Here is a 23634-nt window from a genome sequence, read left to right as displayed (position 1 = left end):
AGTGATTCTCCTGCCTCAGCCTCCTGAGTATCTGGGATTACAGGTGTGCACCACTACACCCAGCTAATTTTTGTATTTTTAGTAGAGACAGGGTTTTACCATGTTGGCCGGGCTAGTCAAACTCCTGACCTCAGGCAATCCACCCACCTTGGCCTCCCAGTGCTGGGATTACAGGTGTGAGCCACCATGCCCAGCCACATTTACTTTTGTTTCAAGAATAAAATTTATGTTACCAATTACCTAGAATAACACATTTAAGAAGGCAAACCTTTTGCCTCTGATGCATTTTCCACCTTACCCCCTCCAAAAACATTTAAAATAAAACTTCTTAGTAGTGTCAGGGCTGGTTCTGCCAGTACTGCCAGCTAAGGGCAGTGGGGACGAGGGGTCTGCACAGCTGACATACTTGATAGACCACCTGTGGCTGTACAGTGTTTGCCCCTGAACACCAGTGAGGACCAACATCTCCCCCAAAAGAATATTTCCCAAGTGTATTCTTTAGAAAGTTCATGGCTATTCAGAAAAGTGGGAGAAAAGATTCCTTGGGAAACAAATTTTGTTTGGGAAATCTGGGGTTTAACAAATGTGGATTTGACTCCCTAACTCATTCTATGAGGCCAGTGTCATTTTAATACCAAAATATGGCAGAGACGAAGAAAGAAAACTTCTGGCCAATACCCATGGTGAACATAGACACAAAAATCCTCAACAAATACTAACAAATCAAATCCAGCAGCACATTAAAAAGCTAATCCAGCCAGGCACAGTGGTGCACACCTGTAATCTCAGCACTTTGGGAGGCCAAGGTGGGCAGATTTCTTGAGCTCAGGTGTTCAAGACCAGCCTGGACAACATGTCAAAACCCTGTCTCTACAAAAAATACCAAAAAATCAGCCAGGTGAGTACCCTACTGGGTATCTACCCAAAGAAAAAGTCATTAAATGGAAAAGACACATACACACACGTTTATAGCAGCACAATTCACAATTGCAAAAATATGGAACCAACCTCGATGCCCATCAACCAACAAGTGAATAAAGAAAATGTGGTATATATACACCATAGAATACTACTCAGCCATAAAATGAAACAAAATAATGGTCTTTGCAGCAACGTGGATGTAGCCGGAGGCCATTATTCTAAGTGGAATAACTCAGGAATGGAAAACAAAATATCATATGTTCTCACTTATAAGTGGGAGCTAAGGTATGAGAATGCAAAGGCGTAAGAATGACATAATGGACTCTGGGGACTCGGGGAAGGGTGGGGCAGGGGAGGGATAAAAGACGACATACTGGGTACAGCGTGTACACTGCTCGGGTGATGTGTGTATCCAAATCTCAGAAATCACCACCGAAGAACTTATCCATGTAACCAAAAACCACCTGTACCACAAAAATCTATTAGAATAAATTAGCTGGGCATGGTGGCATGTACCTGTAGTCCCAGCTATTCAGGAAGCTGGGATGGGAGGGTCGCTTAAGCCAGGGAGGTCAAGGCTGCAGTGAACCAAGATCATACCACTGCACTCCGGTCTGGGCGACACACTGTCTCAANAAAAAAAAAAAAAAAAAAAAAAAAAAAAAAAAAAAAAAAAAAAAAAAAAAAAAAAAGGGAAAGAAAGAAAGGAGAAAAAGGAAAAAAAAGCTAATCTACCAGAATCAAGTAGGCTTTATTCCTGGGATGCAAAGATGGTTCAACATACACAAATCAATATATGTGATTTATCACATAAACAAAACTAAAAACAAAAACCACATGATCATCTCAACAGACACAGAAAAGGCTTATAACAAAATTCAGCATCCCTTCAGTTAAAAACTCTCAACAAACTAGGAATCCAAGGAACATATGTCAAAATAACAAGAGCCCAAGAGCCATCTATGACAAAACCACATGCAACATCATACTGAATGGGCAAAAGCTGGAAGCATTTCCCTTGAAAACTGACATAAGACAAGGATTCCCTCTCTCACCATTCCTTTTCAACATAATACTGGAAGACCTAGCCAGAGAAATTAGACAAGAGAAAGAAATAAAAGACATCCAAACAGGAAGAGAAGAAGTCAAACTATCTCTCTTCACTGATAACATAATTTTATACCTGGAAAATCCCATAATCTCTGCTCAAAGGCTCCTAGAACTAATAAACAACTTCAATAATGTTTCAGGATACTAAATCAATGCATGAAAATCAGTAGCATTTTTAAACACCGATAATGTCCAAGCTGAGAGCCAAATCAAGAATGAAATCACATTTACAATAGCCACAAAAAGAATAAAATACTTAGGAATCCACCTCACCAGGGAGGGTATCTACAATGAGAATTACAAAATACTGCTCAAAGAAATCAGATACCACACAAATGGAAAAACATTCCATACTCATGGATAGGAAGAATCAGTATTGTTAAAATTGCCATACTGCCCAAAGCAATTTACAGAGTCAATGTTATTCCTAGCAAACTACCAATGTCATTTTTCATGGAATTAGGAAAAAAACCATTCTAAAGTTCATATGGAACCAAAAAAGAGCCTAAATAACCAAAGCAATCTTAAGCAAAAAGAATAACGCTGAAGGCATCTCATTACCTGATATCAAACTATACTACAAGTCTACAATAATCAAAACAGCATGGTTCTAGTATAAAAACAGACACATAAATCAATGAAAAAGGTTACAGAACCCAGAAATAAAGCCACACACCTGCAACCATCAGATCTTTGACAAAGTAGACAATAACAAGCAATGGGGAAAAGATTCCCTATTCAATAAATGGTGCTGAGGTAACTGGCTACCCATACACAGAAGATTGAAACTGGACCCTTTCCTTTTACCAAATACAAAAATCAGCTCAAGATAGATTAAAGACTTAAATGTAAAACCTAAAACTATAAAAATCCTAGAAGAAAACCTAGGAAAATCATTCTGGACATAGGCCTTGGCAAAGACTTCCTGATAAAGACTCCAAAAGCAATTTCAACAAAAGAAAAAATTGACAAATAAGGCCTAATTAAACATTGAACATCTGCACAGCAAAAGAAGCTATGAACACAGTAAACAACCTACAGAATGAGAGAAAATATTTGCAAACTATGTGTCTAATCAAGGTCTAATATCTGGAAGCCATAAGGAGCTTAAATCAACAAGCAAAAAACAATCTCATTAAAAATGGGCAAAGAACATGAACACTTAACAAAAGATGACATACACACAGCCAATAGCATATGAAAAAATGTTCAACATCACTAATCATGAGAGAAATGCAAATCAAAACTACAATGAGATGCCATCTCACACCAGTTGGAAAGGGTATTATTAAAAAGTCAAAAAATAATATTTGCTGGTGAGGATGTGGATAAAAAGAAATACTTATACACTACTGGTGGGAATGTAAATTAGCTCAGCCACTGTGGAAAGCAATCTGGAGATTTCTGAAAGAACTTAAAACGGAACTACCATTGGCCAGGTGTGTTGGCTCATGCCTGTAATCCCAGCACTTTGAGAATCTGAGGTGGGTGGGTCACATGAGGCCAGGAGTTTGAGACCAACCTGAATAACATGGTAAAACCCCATCTCTACTAAAAATACAAAAATTAACCAGGTGTGGTGGTGCACATCTGTAATCCCAGCTACTTGGGAGGCTGAGGAAGGAATTTGCTTGAACCTGGGAGACGGAGAATGCAGTGAGCCGAGATTGCATTACTGCACTCCGGCCTGGGTGAGAGAGCGAGACTGTCACGAACAAACAAACAGACAAACAGAACTACCATTGAATCCAGCCATCCCAATTCCTTAATTAAATTACTGGCGTATACCCAAAGGAATATAAATCATTCTACCATAAAGGCAAATGTATACGTATGTTCATTGCAGCACTTTTTTCAATAGTAGGGACATGGAATCAACCTATATTGATGATTGATAGATTAAAAAAAATGTGGTATATACACACCATGAGATACTACACAGCCATAAAAAAATGAAACCAGTCCTTTGCAGCAACATGATGCAGTTGGAGGCCATTCTCCTAAGTGAATTAACATAGGAACAGAAAACCACATACTGCATGTTTCTACTTACATGTGGGAGCTAACATTGAGTACACATGGCCACAAAGAAGAAAACCACAGGCACCAGGGCCTACTTGAGGGTGGAAGGTGGGAGGAGGGAAGATTGAGAAACTACCTATCAGGTACCCATGTAATAGACCCGCACATGTGTCCCCTGAACCTAAAATAAAAGTTGGAAGAATGCCAGGCACAGTGGCTCATATTTGTAATCCCAGCACTTTGGGAGGCTGAGGCGGGCAGGTCACCTGAGGTCAGGAGTTTGAGACCAGCCTGACCAACATGGTGAAATCTCATCTCTGCTAAAATACAAAAAGTACCGAGGCAGGGTGGCACACGCCTGTAGTCCCAGTTACTCAGGAGGCTGAGGTGGGAGAATCACCCAAGAGGTGGAGGTTGCAGTGAGCTCAGATCATGCTACTGCGTTCCAGCCTGGGTGACAGAGCAAGATTACACCCCAAAAAGGAAAAAAAAAGTTGGAAGGAAAAATAAAATAAAAATAAAGAACCAGGTACCTCCCTCGCCCTCTCTCTTGCTTCCTCTCTGGCTGCACATACGAGCTCCAATTCGCTTTCCTCCAGGAGTGGAAGCAGCCTAAGGCATCCACTGATGCCCAGTCTTCCAGTCAGCAGAACCATGGGCCAAATAAACCTTTTTTCTTCGTTTAAAAAAAAAAGTGGGCTGGATACAATGGCTCACACCTGTAATCCCAGCACTTTGGGAGGCCAAGGCAGGATCACCTGAAGTCAGGAGATCGAGACAAGCCTGGCCAAAATAGCAAAATGCCGTCTCTAAAAATATAAAAATTTTTTGTACTAAAAATAGAAAAATTAGCCAGGTGTGCTGATGTGTGCCTTAATTCCAGCTACTCTGGAGACTGAGGCATGAGAATTGCTTGAACCTGAGAAGTGTAGGTTGCAGTGAGCCAAGATCATGCCATCGCACTCCAGCCTGGCTGAAAGAGCAACTCTATCTTTAAAAAAAAAAAAAAAAATGTGGAGGCGGATGTGGTTTCAAGGGAAACCCAGCATCATCTTCCAATCATTCAACAATCAAATCTGTTCCCCACAGAGCTGCTCCAGAAGGGACCTTTGGTTCCTGATGTCTATCTGTGACACCCCATCTGGTAACTACCTACCACCATGCCTGAGTGCTCAGTGCAATTCTGGACATTTTAGTGGACCAGGAAGTGAAGTGAGTAGCTTACTCAACTATGGCAAAGACCCAGCCGTTCCCTACCTGTAAGCCACTATGGGCATTTTTTATGGCTATACCTGTAGAAACTACTTTTAGCCAACTCACCATATCCTTTGAATTCACAAGATGCATAAACTAAGGTAGAAATAGGGCTTCTGTGATACTAAATGATGATTTCAGCATCTCAAAAGAAAGGGCTTTTGAGTTCCAAACAATATCCAAACAAAGGGTGGTAACAAGCCTCTGATTTTATGGGATGCTGTAATATGGTCTGGCACATCGCAGGAACCACCGGACTCTGGATGACTCTGGACGTGAAATGACCTCAGCCACAGTGTTCTGTCTGCACTACCTTTCTGTACATACTATAGTGTATACAAAAGTGTCACCCCTGCTACAAGCTGTCAGGTGTCCCCTTCCACTGCATTCAGAGGAACTGGCCTCTTTCCTCCTACTTGAAAGTTACCACTTTGGCTAGGTAAAGAGGGCTGCAAAGCAAGGGTGAATGAGAGTGAAAGGCTGTGGCTGAGGGCCAGGTGGCCTCTTCAAGTGTGTGGACTTTGTTACACAGTATTGCTCTCATCCGGAACTCAGACGAGTTGTAACAAGGTCGGCAGGATACAAAGAAAACCCACCTGGGAGTAACCAATGATGTTCCCCTTGTCATCCAGCACATTAAAATTGATGACTGGACCCTGAACCTCAGGGCTGCTGAAGTCAGAATCGCTGTAAATCCGCACCACAGGGGCTCCGTTGGGGTACTGGAGAGAGGACAGGGCCGCGTATGTATATTGAGCCAAGGAGAAGGTGTGCTGCTTGATATTCTCCATTCCACCTCAAATCAATCATGAAAAACAAGAGAATCATGAGCTTTATGTAAATTCCCTTTTTTTTTTTTTTTTTTGAGACAGGGTTTCACTTTGTCACCCAGGCTAGAGTGCAGTGGAACGATCACGGCTCACTGCAGCCTCAACCTCCTGGGCTCGGGTGATTCTCTCACCTCAGCCTCCCAAGCAACTGGGACTACCAGCATGCACCACCATACCTGGCTAATTTTTGTATTTTTTGCAGAGATGGAGTTTCACCATGTTGCCCAGGCTGGTCTCAAACTCCTGGGCTCAAGTCATCTGTCTGACTCAGCCTCCCAAAATGCTGGGTATACAGGCATGAGCCACCACACCTGGCCCCATTAACTCACTTTTAAGAAAACAACTTTGTTATAACTGGCAAACCTGGACCTCGCATTAATGATTTTAAATGCATGTAAGTAGTGGATGGTACTGCCCTTATGACAAATGTTTAGGTCTTCAGTAATGAACAACAGAATTTCTCCATAGGCATTCCTGTCATCCTCTTTGTTTATATAAAATGTGATTTAAATACTTAGATATTCAGACCGTTTGGTAACAGATCACAAAATGTACATTTTTTTCTCTAAACATATTTTTGCTATTTTTATTTATTTATGTTTAAATCATTTTAACACTACACAAAGCAATGAAGAATACATGCTTCAACATGAATGAACAATGGAAACATGCTAAGTGAAGCCAAACACAAAAAAACAAATGTTGTATGATTCTATTTATGAGTTACCAAGAAAAGGCAAATCCACAGAGACAAAAAGTAGTTCTAAGGGCTGAAGGGGGAGGAGGGAATAGGGAGTTATTGTTTAATAGGTACAGAGTTTCTGTTTGGGATGATAAAAAAAAAAGTTCTGCAGAAAATCAGACACCGCATATTCTCACTCATAGGCTGGTGTTGAACAATGAGAACACATGGACATAGGGAGGGGAGCATCACACACTGGGGTCTGCTGGGGAGGGCTAGGAGAGGAACAGCAGGAGGTGGGGAGGTTGGGCATGGATAACATGGGGACAAATGCCAGATATAGGTGACGGGGGGATGGAGGCTGCAAATCACATTGCCATGCATGCCTATGCAACAGTCCTGAATGATCCAGACATGTACTCCAGAACCTAAAGTACAATTAAAAAAAAAAAAGTTCTGGAAATAGACAGTGGTGATGGTGGCTTGACATTGTGAATGTACTTACCATCACTGAGCTCTATACTTAAAAATAGTTAAAATGGTAAATTTTATGTTATGTATATTTTACCACAATTTTTTTTTTAAATAAAGGATCAATTACGTAGGAAAAAAAATCAGGGCTTGCTATCTTGTGGACTGGTACAGTCAACCTTTGTATTCAGAGGTGCCCAGCCCTGTTAGACCCCGTCACTTGCAGTTTGGGGGCCCTGTTAATATCTTTCCTTGGAAAGTGCTCATTTCTCAGTGCTTTACTGACTCCTCCCTTTGTCTGTCTTTACTGACTCCTCCCTTTGTCCTGGATCATGCCCACTCACCTCGTCTGCCCCTAATGTTGAACTAAGGCTAAGGAACTGAAGGATCCCCTTCCTGTGATAAAAGAGCACTGGCCAGGAAAGAAAGCATGCCTCACGTGAAGACTGTCAGTTGAGAGCTCATGGTTAGGCATCAGTATGACCTGAGTTAAATCCTAGCCTTCCTGGTTTCCACCTCCCTGGCCTGGAAGGCATTTAACCTCTCTGAGCATCAGCTCGTTCACAGGCAGAGTTCCCCCATGGGTCACTGGGGTGGACCCAGAAAGGCAAGAGCAGGTAAAGGCCTCAGGATCTGTAACCATTACCAGGACCCAGGGAGGCTCTTCCATTCTGTGAAGCTAGCAATCTACTGATTTGGAATGTCTTCTACCTGTTAAAATGTTATTTTAGCTGACAAAACAAAAAACAGTCCAAAAAGCTCCACCTCATTCTCTTGCTCTCTGAAGTAGTTTTGAAGTTACTTGGAATCAAATGTAGCTGGATGGAGTGCCAGTCATGTCCACAGACTCTGTCTCCCTCATCTGAATCACACTTGAGCCAGGGCTCCCTCAAGGACAAAACAGCAGGAGGAAATTTTACAGGGTTAGAAACATCCACTGACCTGTGAGGCGCTCCAGGGTGTCAAATCCATGTTTTAGCGCGATCACATCAAGGAATGAGATAGTGCCATCTTCAAACCTACAACCACAGGGTGAGGAGAACAGGTCAAGCTGTGGCCAATGCAATCCATGTGCATTTTATGGTATATAATGTGGTTTAGATTTTAGACTTAGCTGTTCATATGGGTTGGCTTTGTGTCCTCACCCAAGTCTCATCTCTAATTGTAATCCCCAGGTGTCGAGGGATGGACCTGGTAGGAGGTGATTGGATCATGGGGGTGGTTTCCCTCATGCTGTTCTCATTTCATGATAGTGAGGGAGTTTTCACAAGATCTGATGGTTTTATCAATGGAAGTTCCCCTGGGCTCTTCTCTGTCTCTCCTGCTGTCTTGTGAAGAAGGTGCCTGCTTCCCCTTCCACTGTGATTGTAAGTTTCCCGAGGCCTCTCCAGCCATGCAGAACTGTGAGCCAATTAAACCTCTTTTGTTTATACATTACCCAGTCTTGGGTAGTTATCTTTACAGCAGTGTGAAATTGGACTGATACAGCTGTAATCTATTAATACCTTCCCTCTGCTATCTTATAAAACATTGCCCTCCCCTACAGGAGAAGGGGCTTTTTACACCAAGACTGTCTGGCTGCCTCTAGCCCTGACCCACTCTGCAGTTTTCTTGGGCTGCTTTAAATTTCCTAGGGTGGCCAGGTGCAGTGACTCATGCCCGTTATCCCAACACTTTGGGAGGCCCAGGTGGGAGGATCACTTGAGGCCAGGAGTTTGAAACCACCTGCCTATGCAACATAGCAAGACCTCATCTTTACAAAATGTTTTTAACTATCTAGTTATTAGTTGTAAATTATGTATTGATCAAATACTTATTAGATTCTTCCTTAGAATAAAATAGGAGTTTTTTGTTTCTATCAAGGGATGTATTTCACTGAGTCATAAAATACATAAAGTTAAGAACACAGTCAAGGTGCCCATTCAATAAAAACTTTAGGTTGAGTAGTAAATCTCTTGAGTTCTGGTCCTAAGTTTCTAAGGAAAAAAAAAATGGCTTATAATGGTAAATAAGTATATTCAGCTTTCTAAGAATATTGGTGTGTCATCTGCTGTAAAGTCATCCACCTGAATCAAAGGAAAGAGGTCTGATCCCCCCAGCCCAACCATGCCCTGGCCCCCAGTGACCTGCCCCACTTCTCTTGTCCTTCAGGGACCCTTAGTGGCCAAATTAAATTTGAGGCATCATTTTGTTCTGCCTGTAACTTACATTATGTTATGCCTGGCATTTGTTTCTCACTTGGTTCTACCACATGGCAAATTATCACGCTTGGAGTCAAAAGGTTTTACATGAGCATTCCTGTCTTAGAAGCCCCCCAACTATGGACAAGTCCTAAATAAAAGAGACATTAAATAGCCTCCTAACCTTGATCCCCACCATTCTGATGCATCACCTATGTTAGCTTTAAAAGAACAATATTATCATTTCTACTTTACAGAAAACACATGAGGTACAGAGAACAAGTTACACATCCCCTCACTGCTGTGCTGTGGAGGAGTGGGAACTCACTCCCCAGAGGTCCAGCCATAGGCCTACACAGCTAACGATGACTCTATTGTCAAGGCTGTGGCCCTATGTGCAGGACCCTTGAGTCTGTGTGGGGTCCATGGGGGATCTAAAGCTCTTCCCATCTAGGCCTGAGGCCTTCTCTGGCCCCCGTAGGTAATTAGTTGTCTACCCAAACCTGTGTCCCCACTGTTGACCCAGCAGAACCCTGGGTCAGCCACCATTTTCAGCCTTGACACACTCAACCTTACAGGTCTCAGCCATCACCATCTGAAAGATTCCTGGGCATAACCCACACCACCTGCCCTTGCAGCCTGGGGAAGAGGCATATGCCAACCACCCAGGCAGAGGCCTCTGGCATTTGAGGGCAAGTGACAGCCTGCATCCAGACTCCTCTGTCTGTAACTCATTCACGGTGGGGCTCACAGAGGCTGCTGCTAACACTGCCACAAGTCTGGAGGCCTCTGCTTTACCTGATTCTTCCTGCTAAGTGCCAGGCTGAGCTGATCCTAGCTGCTGGAGAACCAGCTGTGCTGTCAATGTGTGGGCAGACTTGCTCCAAACGGTGCCACCTTTTAAAGCTATTGTTTCAACTGCTGCAACCTCTTGTCAGTGCTGAGGGCAAAGACCTGGTAGCTCACCCTTGAGGGCCTCTCACCTCTCCTGTATGCAGTTCTTATCTGCAGGCCCCGGTCCTCTCACAGCTCTGGAGAAGCCCTCAAACGGGAGCAGAGTTCACTGAACCACCTGTGTTACCTCCAGCCAACCTTTGCCTCCCAGATATAAGCCCTATCATCAGCCTGTCCCTGCCAGCAACCTGAATTCTCCTGACCCCCAAAGCCAGACCTACCCCTTGCAGAATCCTCCAGGGGAAACAGGCCAGCCCCCACCTTGCTAAATCCTCTGGTCCCTCCCCTGTGGCAAGGTTACCTTTGAGTCACTGACGGCCTCGGGATGTAGAAGTCTTCTCCTGCTAGGTAGGCAGAGGCTGTGCCTCCTCCAAAGTAGGTCTTCCTCAGTAGAGGAGCCACACGATTATGGACCAGCAGAGCCCCCAGGCCCGTAGGGAACCCGAAGATCTTATAGAAGGAGATGGGGACAAAGTCGGCCTGGTGAGCTGACAGATCCAAAGGCGAGGTGCTCACGTAGGAGGCTGCGTCGAGCAGCACAAACCACTTCCCAAGTGTGCTCACAGGGCACAACCACCCAGACTTGATCTCTTCTATCCAGGACAGGGGGTATCTGGCTCCAGAAAAGTTACTCTGAGCTGGGTAGCAGAAGAGATGAGGCAACTTGCAGTCTGGGTCGTTGGCTGAAGCACGACGTGCCTTTGCAGACCACAGGTCCTCTGGCCTGACTGGGGTGGACATGACATTCATGGCCATGGTCACGTTCCTCATGCCCACTACAGAAGTGTGGCTGTCGGTGAGGTAACAGAACCGACTCCCACTGCTCTCTGGGCCCTGGGGCACCCACGGAAAGGCCTCTGCCACCAGTTTGAGAGCAGCCGTGCTCCCGGCAGTGAAGATCACACTGTAGTCCTCTGCGGTGGTGTGGAAGTGCGCCAGGATTCTGGAAGAAGCACAGCATCCCCGCAACCCCCGGATCTCAGCCCCAGTGCTGAATGTTTGCAGGCTGTTTTATTTCTATTAACTATGACAGCTTTACCTTCATGGCTAGCAGAAACTCCGGATAGGCTTTGCCACAGCTGTGAAAGTAGGGCAGGGGCAATGGAAGCTGTGGGAATGACTTCCAGTTGGCAAAATCCCCTTAACTCCCAAATATCACTGGATATCTCCAATTACATATGACAAAAAGCCACAATAAACTTAATCAGAGTTAATAATACCCTCTTTCCTTGGTGCTTTCTACCCAGCTCTAACATAACAAGGTTTAAGTAGTAATCAATCTGTTTACATTGCTTTTAATTTTGGCAACCCTAATAGCAAAACAGTATCACTTTCAAATTTGAAATAACTTGAAATTGTGTTAATAATTTTAAGTACCACCTGGAAATTATTTGTCAGATACTATTATGTATAGAAAGTATAGAGAGCTATTTAACATACAAATACTCATAAAAAAAAAAAGGGAAAAAAGACAGGAAGAAAACAAGATGCCTAATAAAGCTTCTTATGAAAAGGAAAACCAGAGAAAGAGTACTTTTCTTCTTTCTGAAAACAAGACCTAGGCTCCTGGGTCACTCCCTGTCACTCTGTACTGCAGTGTCTCTGGAGCCACACAGAACAGCTGTGTGCACCTCACAGCCACCCGCCTGTGCGTCTCATCTGCCCCACCCTGTACCTACTCCCCCCTGCCTTCCTGAGCTCTGACCCTGATGTTTGTCATGATGCGTGCACTGCCTTTTAGCCTACTACGATCCTCCTGAAACCAACTCAGAATCTTTGTGGGGTGCAGGCAAGTCGTAGGAAGGAAGACTGTCCGCCCAGGTATGCCCAGTCAGGCAGGTATCCCTGACGCTTACCTGTAGCGCACCTGCTCCACAGTGTCATGAGTGAGCTTGCTGCTGATGTTCCGGCTGTGAGGATTACCTGGCAGATTACAAAGACAAGGCCACCAAGTCACTACTTATGGTCTCTTCTTCTGTGTTCCTTCCAAAGCCACTCCCTCAGTTTCTCAAAAAGCTCAACATAAAACTATCATATCACCTAATAATTCTGCTCCTAGATTTCTACCCCTCAAAAGTGAAAACTTATGTCCATACAGACTTGCATGAGAATGTTCATAGTAGCTTTATTCAGAAAGCCAAATTCTGGACACAACGTAAATGTCCATCAATGGGTGAACAAATAGACAAAATATGCTATGTCCATAAAATAAAAAGTGATTTGGCTTTTCGCTCTCTTGCTCTGTCACCCAGGATGCAGGGCAGTGACATGATCATAGCTCACTGTAACCTCAAACTCCTGAGCTCGAGGGATCCTTCCCTTCTCAGCCTCCTGAGTAACTGGCACTACAGATGTGCACCACTACACATGGTTAACTTTTTAAAATTAGTTTTTGTAGAGATGAGATCTCACTATGTTGCCCAGGCTGGTCATAAACTCTTGAGTTCAAGCAATCTTCCTACCTCAGCCTCCCCAAGTGCTGGGATTAAAGGCATGAGCCTCCGCACCTAGCCAGGGAAGTTATTTGCCAATAAAAAGGAACAAACTCCTGGCTGTGTCATGAATGAACTTCAAAAGTATGCTAAGTGAAAGACTCCAGACACAAGAATACACATAATGCATTAATCAATTTACATAAAATGTCCAGCAAAAGACTTGTAGAGAGGTACAGAAAGAAGTAGATTAGCAGTTGCCTGGGGCTGAGGGCAGCAACAAGGATTAGCTGTAATGGGCATGAGGGATCTTACTGGAGGAATAAAAACATCTAACTGAAGTATAGTGACAATTGCATCACTAGATCAATTACTAAAAATCACCATTGGACACCTGAAATTGACTACTTTAGAGAGACAGAATCTTACTCTTTCACCCAGGCTGGAGTACAAGTGGCATGATCATAGCTGACTACAACCTTGAATTCCTGGGCTCAAGGGATCCTCCTGCCTCAGCCTCCTGAACAGCTGGCACCATAGGCATGTGCCACCACACCTGGCTAATTTTTTTAATTTTTGTTTTTGTAAAGATAGGCTCTTGCTATCCTGCCCAGGCTTGCCTTGAACTCCTGGGCTCAAGCAATCCTCCTACCTTGGCCTCCCAAAGCACTGGGATTATAGGCCTGAGACACTGTACTTAGCTGGCAAATTTTATGATATGTTTTAAAAAATAAATAAAAAAAACCCTCTCCTCACTAGTAAAACTAAATAGGATCGGGAAGAATATTTTAGAGCTGGAAGTCAGCTCAAAAGCAAGCCAGTGCAAGAGTCTGTTCTACAAGTTTCAGAGAGTTGGCCAGTGGCTTTGTTCATTAGCTCCAGAGAATGCAGTAACAGCCTCAGGAGGCTGTTACTAAGTAAATCTAAGTTCCCATTTACTGTTCTGCAGATCCCACCCCCACTTCTGGTACTATTCCCACAGAAATAACTGATCCTGGCCTCCAAATATGTGAAGGGGGCTACTGTGCAGCCCTTGGCCACCTACTCTCAAGGATAAATGCCCTCCTCCCAATTTCACTCTTCCTCTTAACTTCTAGTTTTGCTCCCTTCCCAGTATCCCCACCAAGTGTGTCCCAGAATATTATGATCTCCCTCAAATTTAACCCCAAGACAGGCTTTGGTAGGGCCTGACCTATAAGGCTGGGCACCAGCAATTCTCAGGAACTACATGTGCTCATTAACGCAGGCTTGGCCCTTTTGTTCTAGATGTTTTTTTCTCCAAAATACATTGAAAGATCACACTGGATTTCTGCTCACTGCAGCTACATGTTCCGTTTCCACATTGCTAGTAACCTGTGGGACCTGGTAATTATCCTCGTTGCCTTTCCTCTGCTTGGCTTTAGCTCTGCATCATTAGGACCACCTGCAATCTCAACTCTGTCATCTCTCAGGCTTTCCCACAGTTATGACTCTTGCAAAAGTCAAAGAAGGAGAATTGCAGGTCTCTTTGCAAATTGCAGATTAAAATCAACATAAATCCCTCCTTGGCACCTTCCCAGAAGACTGTTTATCAGATTTAAATCTGCTGGCTGCCCAGAGCCAAGATCCAAACCCCTTAATGTGGAACAGACCTATCCTGAATCGAAGCACTCTGATGGAGGCTAAGAGCTTGGGCTCTGGAGCTAAACTGCCTGGAAAGCAAGCTTCTAGCTCCCCTAAGCTCCAGTCTTTCCTCAGCAGCCTCAGGCTAGTTACCTGCCCTCTCTGGGGCCCTATTTCTTTACCTATAAAACAGGAGTGATACCAGAACCTATACCTCTTTGATTGTTGTGAGACTGAAGAGAGAAAGCTCATAGCAAGTACCTGGTAAATGTTATTTATCGCTATTCTCATCACAAATGCTACAATTGCTACTGCTGCTATGATTTCACATTTTCTTTCCAAGGTATATGTAGATCATGTTGTGCTGCTAATAAATGCCACTGGTGACTCTCCATTGTTCCTGTAACAAAGATCAAGCATCGACAACTCTCTGCACTGGCTTCCTCTCCTGCTCTCCTTCCCTCCCTCTGTGTTCCTGGACTGGTTCCTGAAACCACTACAGCATCTTAGCTCAGGTTGTTACCTTGCCTGCTCACACTTCTCCTCCTCTTGTCTGAGTGAATTCTGGCTCATCCTCCAGTAACCATTCCACTCTACTCCAAAGGAAGCTTTTCCTGACATGCATAAGCCAAGCCCACTGTCACTGCAGATATAGGCTGCCCTGGACCCAGGCACCTTTTGTCCATCCTTCACACAGTTGGTAATCACATTTATTTGGAGTTTACTTAAGATCTTGTCTTCCAGGACTAGACCACAGTGTCCAAGAAGAAAGGGACTGTGTTTATTTTGTTCCCATTATAGCACTGTGCCCCACACACCATAGTGGCTCAGTGCACAGTTACGGAGTGAAGGACTGAATTAACATCCCTCCTGCCACCCCACTCTCTGTACTGTATGGGGTCACTCACCACCACCAAACACAGCAGCTTTAAATCTCTGTGCCCTTCCTGACACTGGCCCCTTCTTCTGGTTGTAACCTATGTGTCTGTCCCTGAGCCAGCTCCCTCCATCTCGGCCACATATATACAACACAGAATGACCCAGAGTGCTTGCCTGGCCCCTAACTGACATGGGGCTTATTCAGCTTTTTATAGTTAGAAGAGTCCCGGTCTATTAATCCAACATTTAGTATACATAGGTGTATCAGCTTCATGTAGTTGACTAAAACCCGTTTTAGGCGTTTTCTTTACCATAAATGTTTTCCATGAGATCACTAGTGAAGCTTTCAAGCTGGCTCTGGGAGAACAAGGTGGCACCTGCATGGTCAAGGTAGACAGTTCCTGAAAGAAAACATAAAAAAGCTGCAGGTTGTTTCTCATCAGTCTTTCAGTACTTTTACCTGACTCTTGTTTGGGGAAGCCCAACCAATGCCATCTAACATGTGTAGACCTAACACCAGGCCACTGACTTCCCTGAGCCTCTTGATATGTGCCTCTTAATCCAAGTATAGGCATGAGAGTTGGAAGGACTACACTTCTAATGTTGAAGGACCTTTAAATCCCTGAGAGAGCCCTCCTGATCAATCAGTTCCCTTCACTCTTTCATGAACCTGGAACAGAATCCCACACAGAGAAGGCGCCCGGCAGACATTCGTGATGAAAGGCAGCAAAGCTGTTTCACATTATGACTCATACCCTGTTCTGGAAGTTCTGGAAGGATTCCCTGAGGAGAAAGTCCCGATCCTACTTTCCCACACTGCTCTGCACCCTACAACCTTAATGCAGCAGGGAGAGCTTCTGAGAATACAAGGAATGCAAATGATTCCTCCAGCCTTTCTCAGAGAGAAATGCAACTTTAGATGAAAATGAGATACCGTGGTTTACTGATGAGTTTGGCAGAGATCAGAGGTTGGATACCTCCCTGTGCAGATGAAGGAGTGCGAAACAAGCTCACTGCTACATGGCTGGTAGGAACATGCACAGGTACACCTTCTTCACACTCAGCAATGTGGCAACATCAGTTCATGCTTTAAAATGTCCACACCCCTTGACCTAGCAATTTCTCTTGCAGGAATTCATCTTATAAATACCCACGTTTTTGTGGAATGACATGAATATAAGGATATTCAGTGAACCATTCCCTGCAATAGCAAAAGATTAGAAACAACTTAAATGTCCATCAATGTGCATTTAAAATAAAGAAACATTGTACAGTATCTAATAAGTACTGACATGAAACAAACTCTAAGATACACTTTCAAGTACATATAATGTGAAGAGATCCATTCATTCACTTATCAAATATTTTGTTTTATATAGAATGGATTGTTTTATCACAACTTTATTGAGATGCAACATAAAATTCACCCTCTCAAAGTATACAATTCAGTGGTTTTTAATATAGTCATAAGTTACACAAATATCACCACTAATCTTAGAACATTTTCATTCATCCCCAAAAGAAATCCCATTTCATTACCAATCGCTCCCTAATGCCTCCAACCCCAGCCCTTGATAACCACTAATCTACTTTCTGCTCCTCTAGATTTGCCTATTCTGGACATTTCATGTAAAAGGAGCCATGCAATATGTGGCCTTTGCTGTCTGACTTCTTTCACTTAGCATGTTTTCAAGGCATGGCCATATTGTAGCATGTATCAGAACTTCATTCCTTTTATGGCAGAATAGTATTCCATTGTATGAGTATACCACATTTTATTTATCGATTCATCTACTGAGGAATATTTGGGCTGTTTCCACTTTTGAGTATTATAAATGATTGCTGCTGTGAATATTGGCATACAAGCTTTTGTGTGGATGTGTTTTCTCTCATTTGGTAGGTTGTCCTTTCACTTTCTTGATGGTATCCATTGAAACATATAAGTTTTTTTTAACTTTGATAAAGTCCAATTTGTCTATTTGTGTTGTTGTTGCTTATATTTTTGGTGTCATAAGAAATCATCTAATTCAAGGTCCTAGTGATTTACTCTTACATATTATTCTAAGAATCTTTTAGCTCTTTCACATTTAGATCTTTAACCCATTTTGAGTTAATTTTTGAATGCAGTATGAAGTAGGGGTCTAAGTTCATTCTTTTGCATATCAATATCCAGTTGACCCAACATCACTTATTTAAGAGGTTATTCTTTCCCTCATTGAATACTCTTGATATCCATTGAAAATCAATTAACCATAGATGTTGGATTTATTAAATCAAAATTCTATTTCATTGGTCGATATGTGTATACTTATGCCAATACCACACTGTCTTCATTCTGTAACTTTGTAATAAGTTTTGAAAGTTAGTGTGATTCCTCCAATTTTGATTTTTTCTTTCAAGATTGCTTTGAGGCTAGGCGCCGTGGCCCACATCTGTAATCCCAGCACTTTGGGAAGCCAAGGTGGGTAAATCATTTGAGGTCAGGAGTTCAAGATCAACCTGGCCAACATGGTGAAACCCCATTTCTACTAAAAATACAAAAATTAGCCAGGTGGTAATGGCACACACTTGTAACCTCAGCTACTCAGGAGGCTGAGACAGGAGAATCAATTGAGCCTGGGAAGTGGAGGTTGCAGTGAGCCAAGATTGCTCCACTATACTCCAGTCTTCGTGAGAGAGTGAGGTCCTGTCTCAAAAAAACAACAAAAAAAATTGCTTTGGCTATTCTGAGTCACTTGCATTTCTATATAAATTTCAGGATCAGCTTGTCAATTTCTGCAAAAAGGCGGCTGTATTTTTATAGGAATTGCATTAAATCTGTATGTCAATTTGAGAATTATTGTCATGTTAACAATATTAAGTCTTCCGAGCCATCAATACAGGATATCTTTCCATTTATTTTAGTTGTCTTTAATTTCTTTCATGATGTTTTACAATTTTAAGTGTATATCATACTTCTGATAAATTTTTTGCTGTGTATTTTATTATTTTTGATGCCTTAGGAACTGTTTTCCTGATTTCGTTTTCATAGTATCTATTACCAATGTATAGAAATCGAACTGATGTTTGCATATTGACCTTGTATCCTACAGCTTGGCTAAATTTGTTTTTAAATTCCAATAGTTTTGTGTTTGGATTCCTTGAAATGTTTTATATACAGAATTACATTATTGGCAAGTAAAGATAGTTATACTTCTTTCTAACCTGGATCCCTTCTGTTTTGTTTTCCCGCCTAATTTCCCTGGCTACAGCCTCCAGTACGATGTTGAATAGAAGTGGTGAGAACAGACACCTTTGTCTTGTTTCAAACTCAGGATGAAAATTTTCAGTCTTTTACCACTAAGAATGATGTTAGCTGGGCAGGGGTGGGTGGAGGTGGTGGTTTGCAGATGGTCTTTATCAATTGGTTAATTTTTCCTTCATTCCTAGTTTATTGGGTGTGTTTGCATTCAAGAAATACTGAGCATCTACTATGTGCCAGGCATTGTTCTAAGTGCTGGGGACACAGCAGTGAACAAAATAGAAACTAGCATGATAATGACAGAGAAAGACCTTAAACAAACACGAATGATGGCAGGTGGTAAAATACATGGCTCACTTGTGTTTACAAAAAAAAAAAAAATGTAAGGGCCAGATACCGTGACTCACACCTATAATCCCAGCATTTTGGGAAGCCAAGGTAGAAGGATTGCTTGAGGCCAGGAATTTGAGACCAGAGTAAGCAACATAGTGAGACCCCCATCTCTATAGAAATAAATAAATAGCTAGCCATGGTAGTTCACACCTGTAGTCCCAGCTACTTGGGAGGCTGAGGCGAGAGGATAGCTTAAGCCCAAGAGGTCAAGGTGGTGGTGAGCTATGATCATGCATTCCAGCCTGGGTGACAGAGCAAGTCCCTGTCTCAAAAAGTGTGCACATGCACACATAAATATAGACAACCACTGGAAAGATACACAAGACATGAGTGACAGCAACTGACTCTGAGGTAGCCACAGTGGCTGCAGCGGAGTGAGAGGGAGGCTCCCTGGCGATTCTTCACCTTCCTTTGGCAACTTTTGAATCTGATACCATTAAATGTTATGAGTGCATTCTCACATTGCTATAAAGAACTACCTGAGACTGGGTAGTTTATAAAGAAAAGAGGTTTAATTGACTCACAGTTGCTCAGGCTGTACAATAGGCACGACTGGGGAGGCATCAGGATACTTTACAATCATGGTAGAAGGCAAAGCAAGCACATCTTCATATGGTAGCGGGGAGTGGGGAGAGAATCCGCTTGTGAAGGGGGAGGTGCTTCACACTTTTTTTCTTTCTTTTTTTTTTTTTTTATTTGAGAGAGAAGGTCTTGTTCTGTTGCCCAGACTAGAGTGCAGGGGCTCAATCTGAGCTCACTACAACCTCCACCTCCTGGGTTCAGCCTCCCATGTAGCTGGGATTACAGGTATGTGCCACCACATGAGGCTAATTTTTTATATTTTTAATAGAGATGGGTTTTTGCCATGTTGGCCTGGCTGGGCTCCCAGAGTGCTGGGATTACAGGTATGAACCACTGCACCTGGCCAAAGAAATAATACACATTTTTTTTTTTTTTAGAGAAGATCTCACTCTGTTGCCTAGGCTGAAGAGCAATGGCAAGATCTCAACTCACCGCAGCTTCCACTTCCTGGGCTCAAGCAATTCTCCCACCTCAGCCTCCTGAGTAGCTGGGACTTCAGGCATGCACCACCACACCTGCCTAATTTTTGTAGAGATGGGGTTACACCATGTTGCCCAGGCTGGTCTTAAACTCCTGGGCTCAAGTGATCTGCCTGCCTCAGCCTCCAAAGTGGTGGGATTTCAGGCTTAAGCCACCATACTCACTTTGTGCTACACACTTTAAACAACCAGATCTTGTGAGAACTCACTCTCACGAGAACTGAAAGAAGAAATCCACCCCCTTGATCCAATCACCTCTCACCAGGTCCCTCCCCCAACATTGGGAATTACAATTCAACGTGAGATTTAGGTGGGGACACAAAGCCAAACCATATTAAATGTACAACCTAGTTCAAAAAGATACTTTCAAAACAATGTCTGCTTTTACTAAAGATTCAGAAACACAAAGGTACCAAACCAAAAGAAAGGCTTTTGTTCACCCAGGCATCAAGGCCACAGGTGAGACCTGGAAGTTGCTGGGACCGTCTCACGCTGTGCCACAGTCTTCTGCAGGTCCAAGAAGCCATTGGAGAAAAAGGGGTGCTTTGGCTTTGGGCCCAACAGTTAATTTTGCAGGAAAAAACAAAAGCGTGGGAAAGCTGTGTGTGATCAGCCATAGATGTAATATTAGAAGAAGGTCAGGCAGCATAGGGGTTAATGGTATAGAATCCAAGTCAATCAACCCAGACTTGAATCCTGCCTCCACCACTAGCCATTCTGGCCCCTGTTCCTTTATCTGCAAGATGGGATAAAGGTTAAATGAACTGGTATATGGCAGTACCCAGTCCAATGCTCGAACACAGGAGTAGCTGTTATGAGAAGCAGGAAAATGGCCCCAAAGTTAAATGGCATCAGACCTTCTTCAAGAAAGAGAATTTCAGGGTCAACTCTGGATCATCCCCCTCCAGGTCTCATTCCAGCAGGGTGAGTGGTCATCATTCAGCACGAAGGCTTCCAGAGACCCTTGACACACATCCATATATTCGATATGGTCCCTTGACAAAAGCAAGGAAGTTCCCCTCCAAATAGTTAGGTAACACATTTCAGCACTTAAACCTTAAGTATTTAATTATCCTGAGCTACCACTTAACCAGAGAAATTCTCAAATTGGAAGAAAAACTTCATGAGGGAGAGGAGGAGCGAGGAAGAGGTGATATTATTTTGGGTTTTTTTTCCTGCCCTTCCAGGAGAAAAACAAGTGGACATGTTCCAAGGCTCCCAGCAGCGGGAGGGGCGTTAGATTAGTGCACAAATCTCCACTTCAACCATAGCAGAGAAAATACGAGGAACTTGCATATGCCCACGACCAGGCACAGTGGCTCATGCCTGTCATCCCAGCATTTTGGGAGGACAAGGCAGGTGGATCACATGAGGTCAGGAGTTCGAGACCAGCCTGGCCAACATGGTGAAACCCCATCTCTGCTAAAAATACAAAAATTAGCCGGGCATGGTGGCATGTGCCTGTAATCCCAGCTACTCGGGAGGCTGAGGCCGGAGAATTGCTGGAACCCAGGAGGTGGAGGCTGCAGTGAGCCGAGATTGTGCCACTGCACTCCAGCCTGGGTGACAGAGCCAGACTCCATCTCAAAAAAAAAAAAAGTTGCCCACAACACTACCACAAATACAGTAAGCAGTATTCTGAGGGCCAGCCTAGATGACACACCCCAATTTTACATTTGAGGGAAAAAGTGCTGTTCTCTGAGGGACAAGAATGAAACCAGGAGGGGACCAGAATATAGCTCTACTCTCCCAGGGTAGCATTGAGGGAAGAGGTAGGTCAACAGTGGGAGTGAGAGAGCACAGCTGGAGGAAATTTGGGGGATTAAGAAGGCGTGGTGCTGAAATGATTACTCAGGCAGCTTTTAAGAGTTGCTTCAAAGAATGGAGAGCCTCCCTCCCCACCACCTGTGGGCATTCATAGTATCCGTCTATTTCTCAGTCGTAGGAAATTTCCATAATTAGCAGTTGAGAGAGAGAACATGAAAGCAGAAGGGTGAGGGGCTGTCTCCAGCAGGTGACCCTGAGACAGGGAAGGATGAGGAGGGAATAGAGAGGCTGGCAGAAGGCACCCCGTTCTCCCTCCTGACTCTCCCTAAGAAGCCAGAGGAGACACATAGGAGGCCACAGTCCTCACAGCCCCCAAAGAGAAAACATAACCTCCACAACACCAGGAAGTCACCCAAAGGGCTGAAATCAGCTACCCGAGTAGTGAAACCTAAGTCGTGGTTGCTGTTCTGCCCCGAACAAGGGGAGCAGTCACCAGTTGTTCATCACTGCAGGTGCCCTGGGCCACGACGTGCCCACTTCACCTGCAGAACCTCACTGACTGCCTGGCACGCGGCTCTGGGGCTCAGTGAAGCCCTGCACTCAAGGTCCCTGGCACAGGGATGAGTCACAAGCTTGGACTCCGGCAGTAGAGGGCCGGGTGGGCCAAGGCCAGATGGAGCTTGATTTGCAAGTTCATCAGCACTTTCCTCTCTGAGGAAAGGCACGATGTGATCTTGGTCTTCTTATCCAATTCACAGGCTTGCCCTGTTCTTAAAGGTGAAATTGCACTGTTTGCTAATTCTCCTAGTCCCCCAGCGAGGTGGAGCTCAGAGGGATTGTTCTGACGCTGCAAGAATGAGGAAAATGAGGTTTCGAAAATCAAAATTGAATACGGGCTACCCCAGCAGAAGGCGCGGCCCTAACCTGGCGCTAGGGGCCCATGCGCCTCTCCTACCCGCTGCGGACATCCGAAGGGTCAAGGCCGCTGGACATGCTGTCTTTGGCAACCCCGGCCCCAGCAGGATTTTTAGAGTGAGGGGTCTCCCACGAGAGAGGGCAAGGACCATCGAAGCCCTGCTCCAGGAGGGCGGGGAAAGGGGCACAGGGCTCCGTTGGTCCTGCCCACTGAAAAGTCTGAAGAGTAAGAGTAGTAAAAGTCTGCTGCGGGGAGCCGCGTCTGCGAAGCGGAAGCGTGGACACGTCCCTCCTGAAGTTTCAATTCAAAATGCGCCCCAAATGAGGTAGCCCCAGGAGCAAAAGCTCCGTCCAAGTCGGTTCCTGAAACCGCGTGTCCCCCACGCCTGCCCGCCCGCCGGCCTCACCTGCCAGGCGGCCGAACTCGCGCGCCCGCAGCTCGCGCAGGCTGCCCGGGCCGTAGCCGTAGGCCAGCCGCGGCGCGCTCGGATCCCAGGATATCGCGAAGGCCCCCGACTCCGCCGCCGCGCCGGCCATGGCCCGGGGTTGTCCATCCAGGCTGGCCGGGCCCCGGACTTGCGCGAGGCCGGCCCACGGCGACTCCGCCCCCGCCTCGCCTCCTCGGCCGCCAGCCTCCAGCCTCTCGGAATCCGCGCCCCACATGTGGCGCCCCACGGGGCAGGCCTGCGCGCAAACGCCTGGACTTTCACCTCTGGCCTGCTCTTTCCCACCTGGGCGCGGGAGCGGGTGCCTGCTTTTAAACAATCTCTCGATGGGTCCTACGAAGATGTTCCCAGACCCTTGGAATGCCAAGTTTATTGCTATGCCCCGCGAAGAGGCCGGTGGAAGAAGCAAGGAGATGCTCTTTCCTGCTCGGCCTCCTGGAACCCCGCGACCCTCCTCCTGGCAGGGGTCCCGGG

At 44.6% G+C, this 23634-nt stretch overlaps 1 protein-coding gene across 3 annotated transcripts in view; it reads right to left on the bottom strand.

The window, feature by feature from the left end:
• Positions 1-23371, bottom strand: part of MOCOS (molybdenum cofactor sulfurase) — an 85705-nt gene extending 62334 nt beyond the window's left edge. The window contains exons 1-6 of one of the 3 annotated variants that reach the window (XM_017505820.2): positions 23122-23371; positions 15649-15738; positions 12281-12347; positions 10726-11367; positions 8233-8309; positions 5904-6103 (exon numbers count right to left, since the gene is read on the bottom strand). In XM_017505820.2, the coding sequence (XP_017361309.1) occupies positions 5904-6103; positions 8233-8309; positions 10726-11367; positions 12281-12347; positions 15649-15738; positions 23122-23251 (1206 nt within the window). In that variant the 5' untranslated portion in view covers positions 23252-23371. Of the gene's footprint in view, positions 1-5903; positions 6104-8232; positions 8310-10725; positions 11368-12280; positions 12348-15648; positions 15739-16092; positions 16170-23121 lie in introns of those variants that run through there. The other 2 variants (XM_017505819.2, XM_037730376.1) reach the window with 2 other exon arrangements.
• Between the last annotated feature and the right edge of the window lie 263 nt (positions 23372-23634).

The sequence above is a fragment of the Cebus imitator genome, unplaced genomic scaffold (assembly GCF_001604975.1).
Source record: "Cebus imitator isolate Cc_AM_T3 unplaced genomic scaffold, Cebus_imitator-1.0 Scaffold342, whole genome shotgun sequence".
NCBI classification, from domain to species: Eukaryota; Metazoa; Chordata; class Mammalia; order Primates; family Cebidae; genus Cebus; species Cebus imitator.
This window is presented reverse-complemented; position numbering and strand designations above follow the sequence as displayed.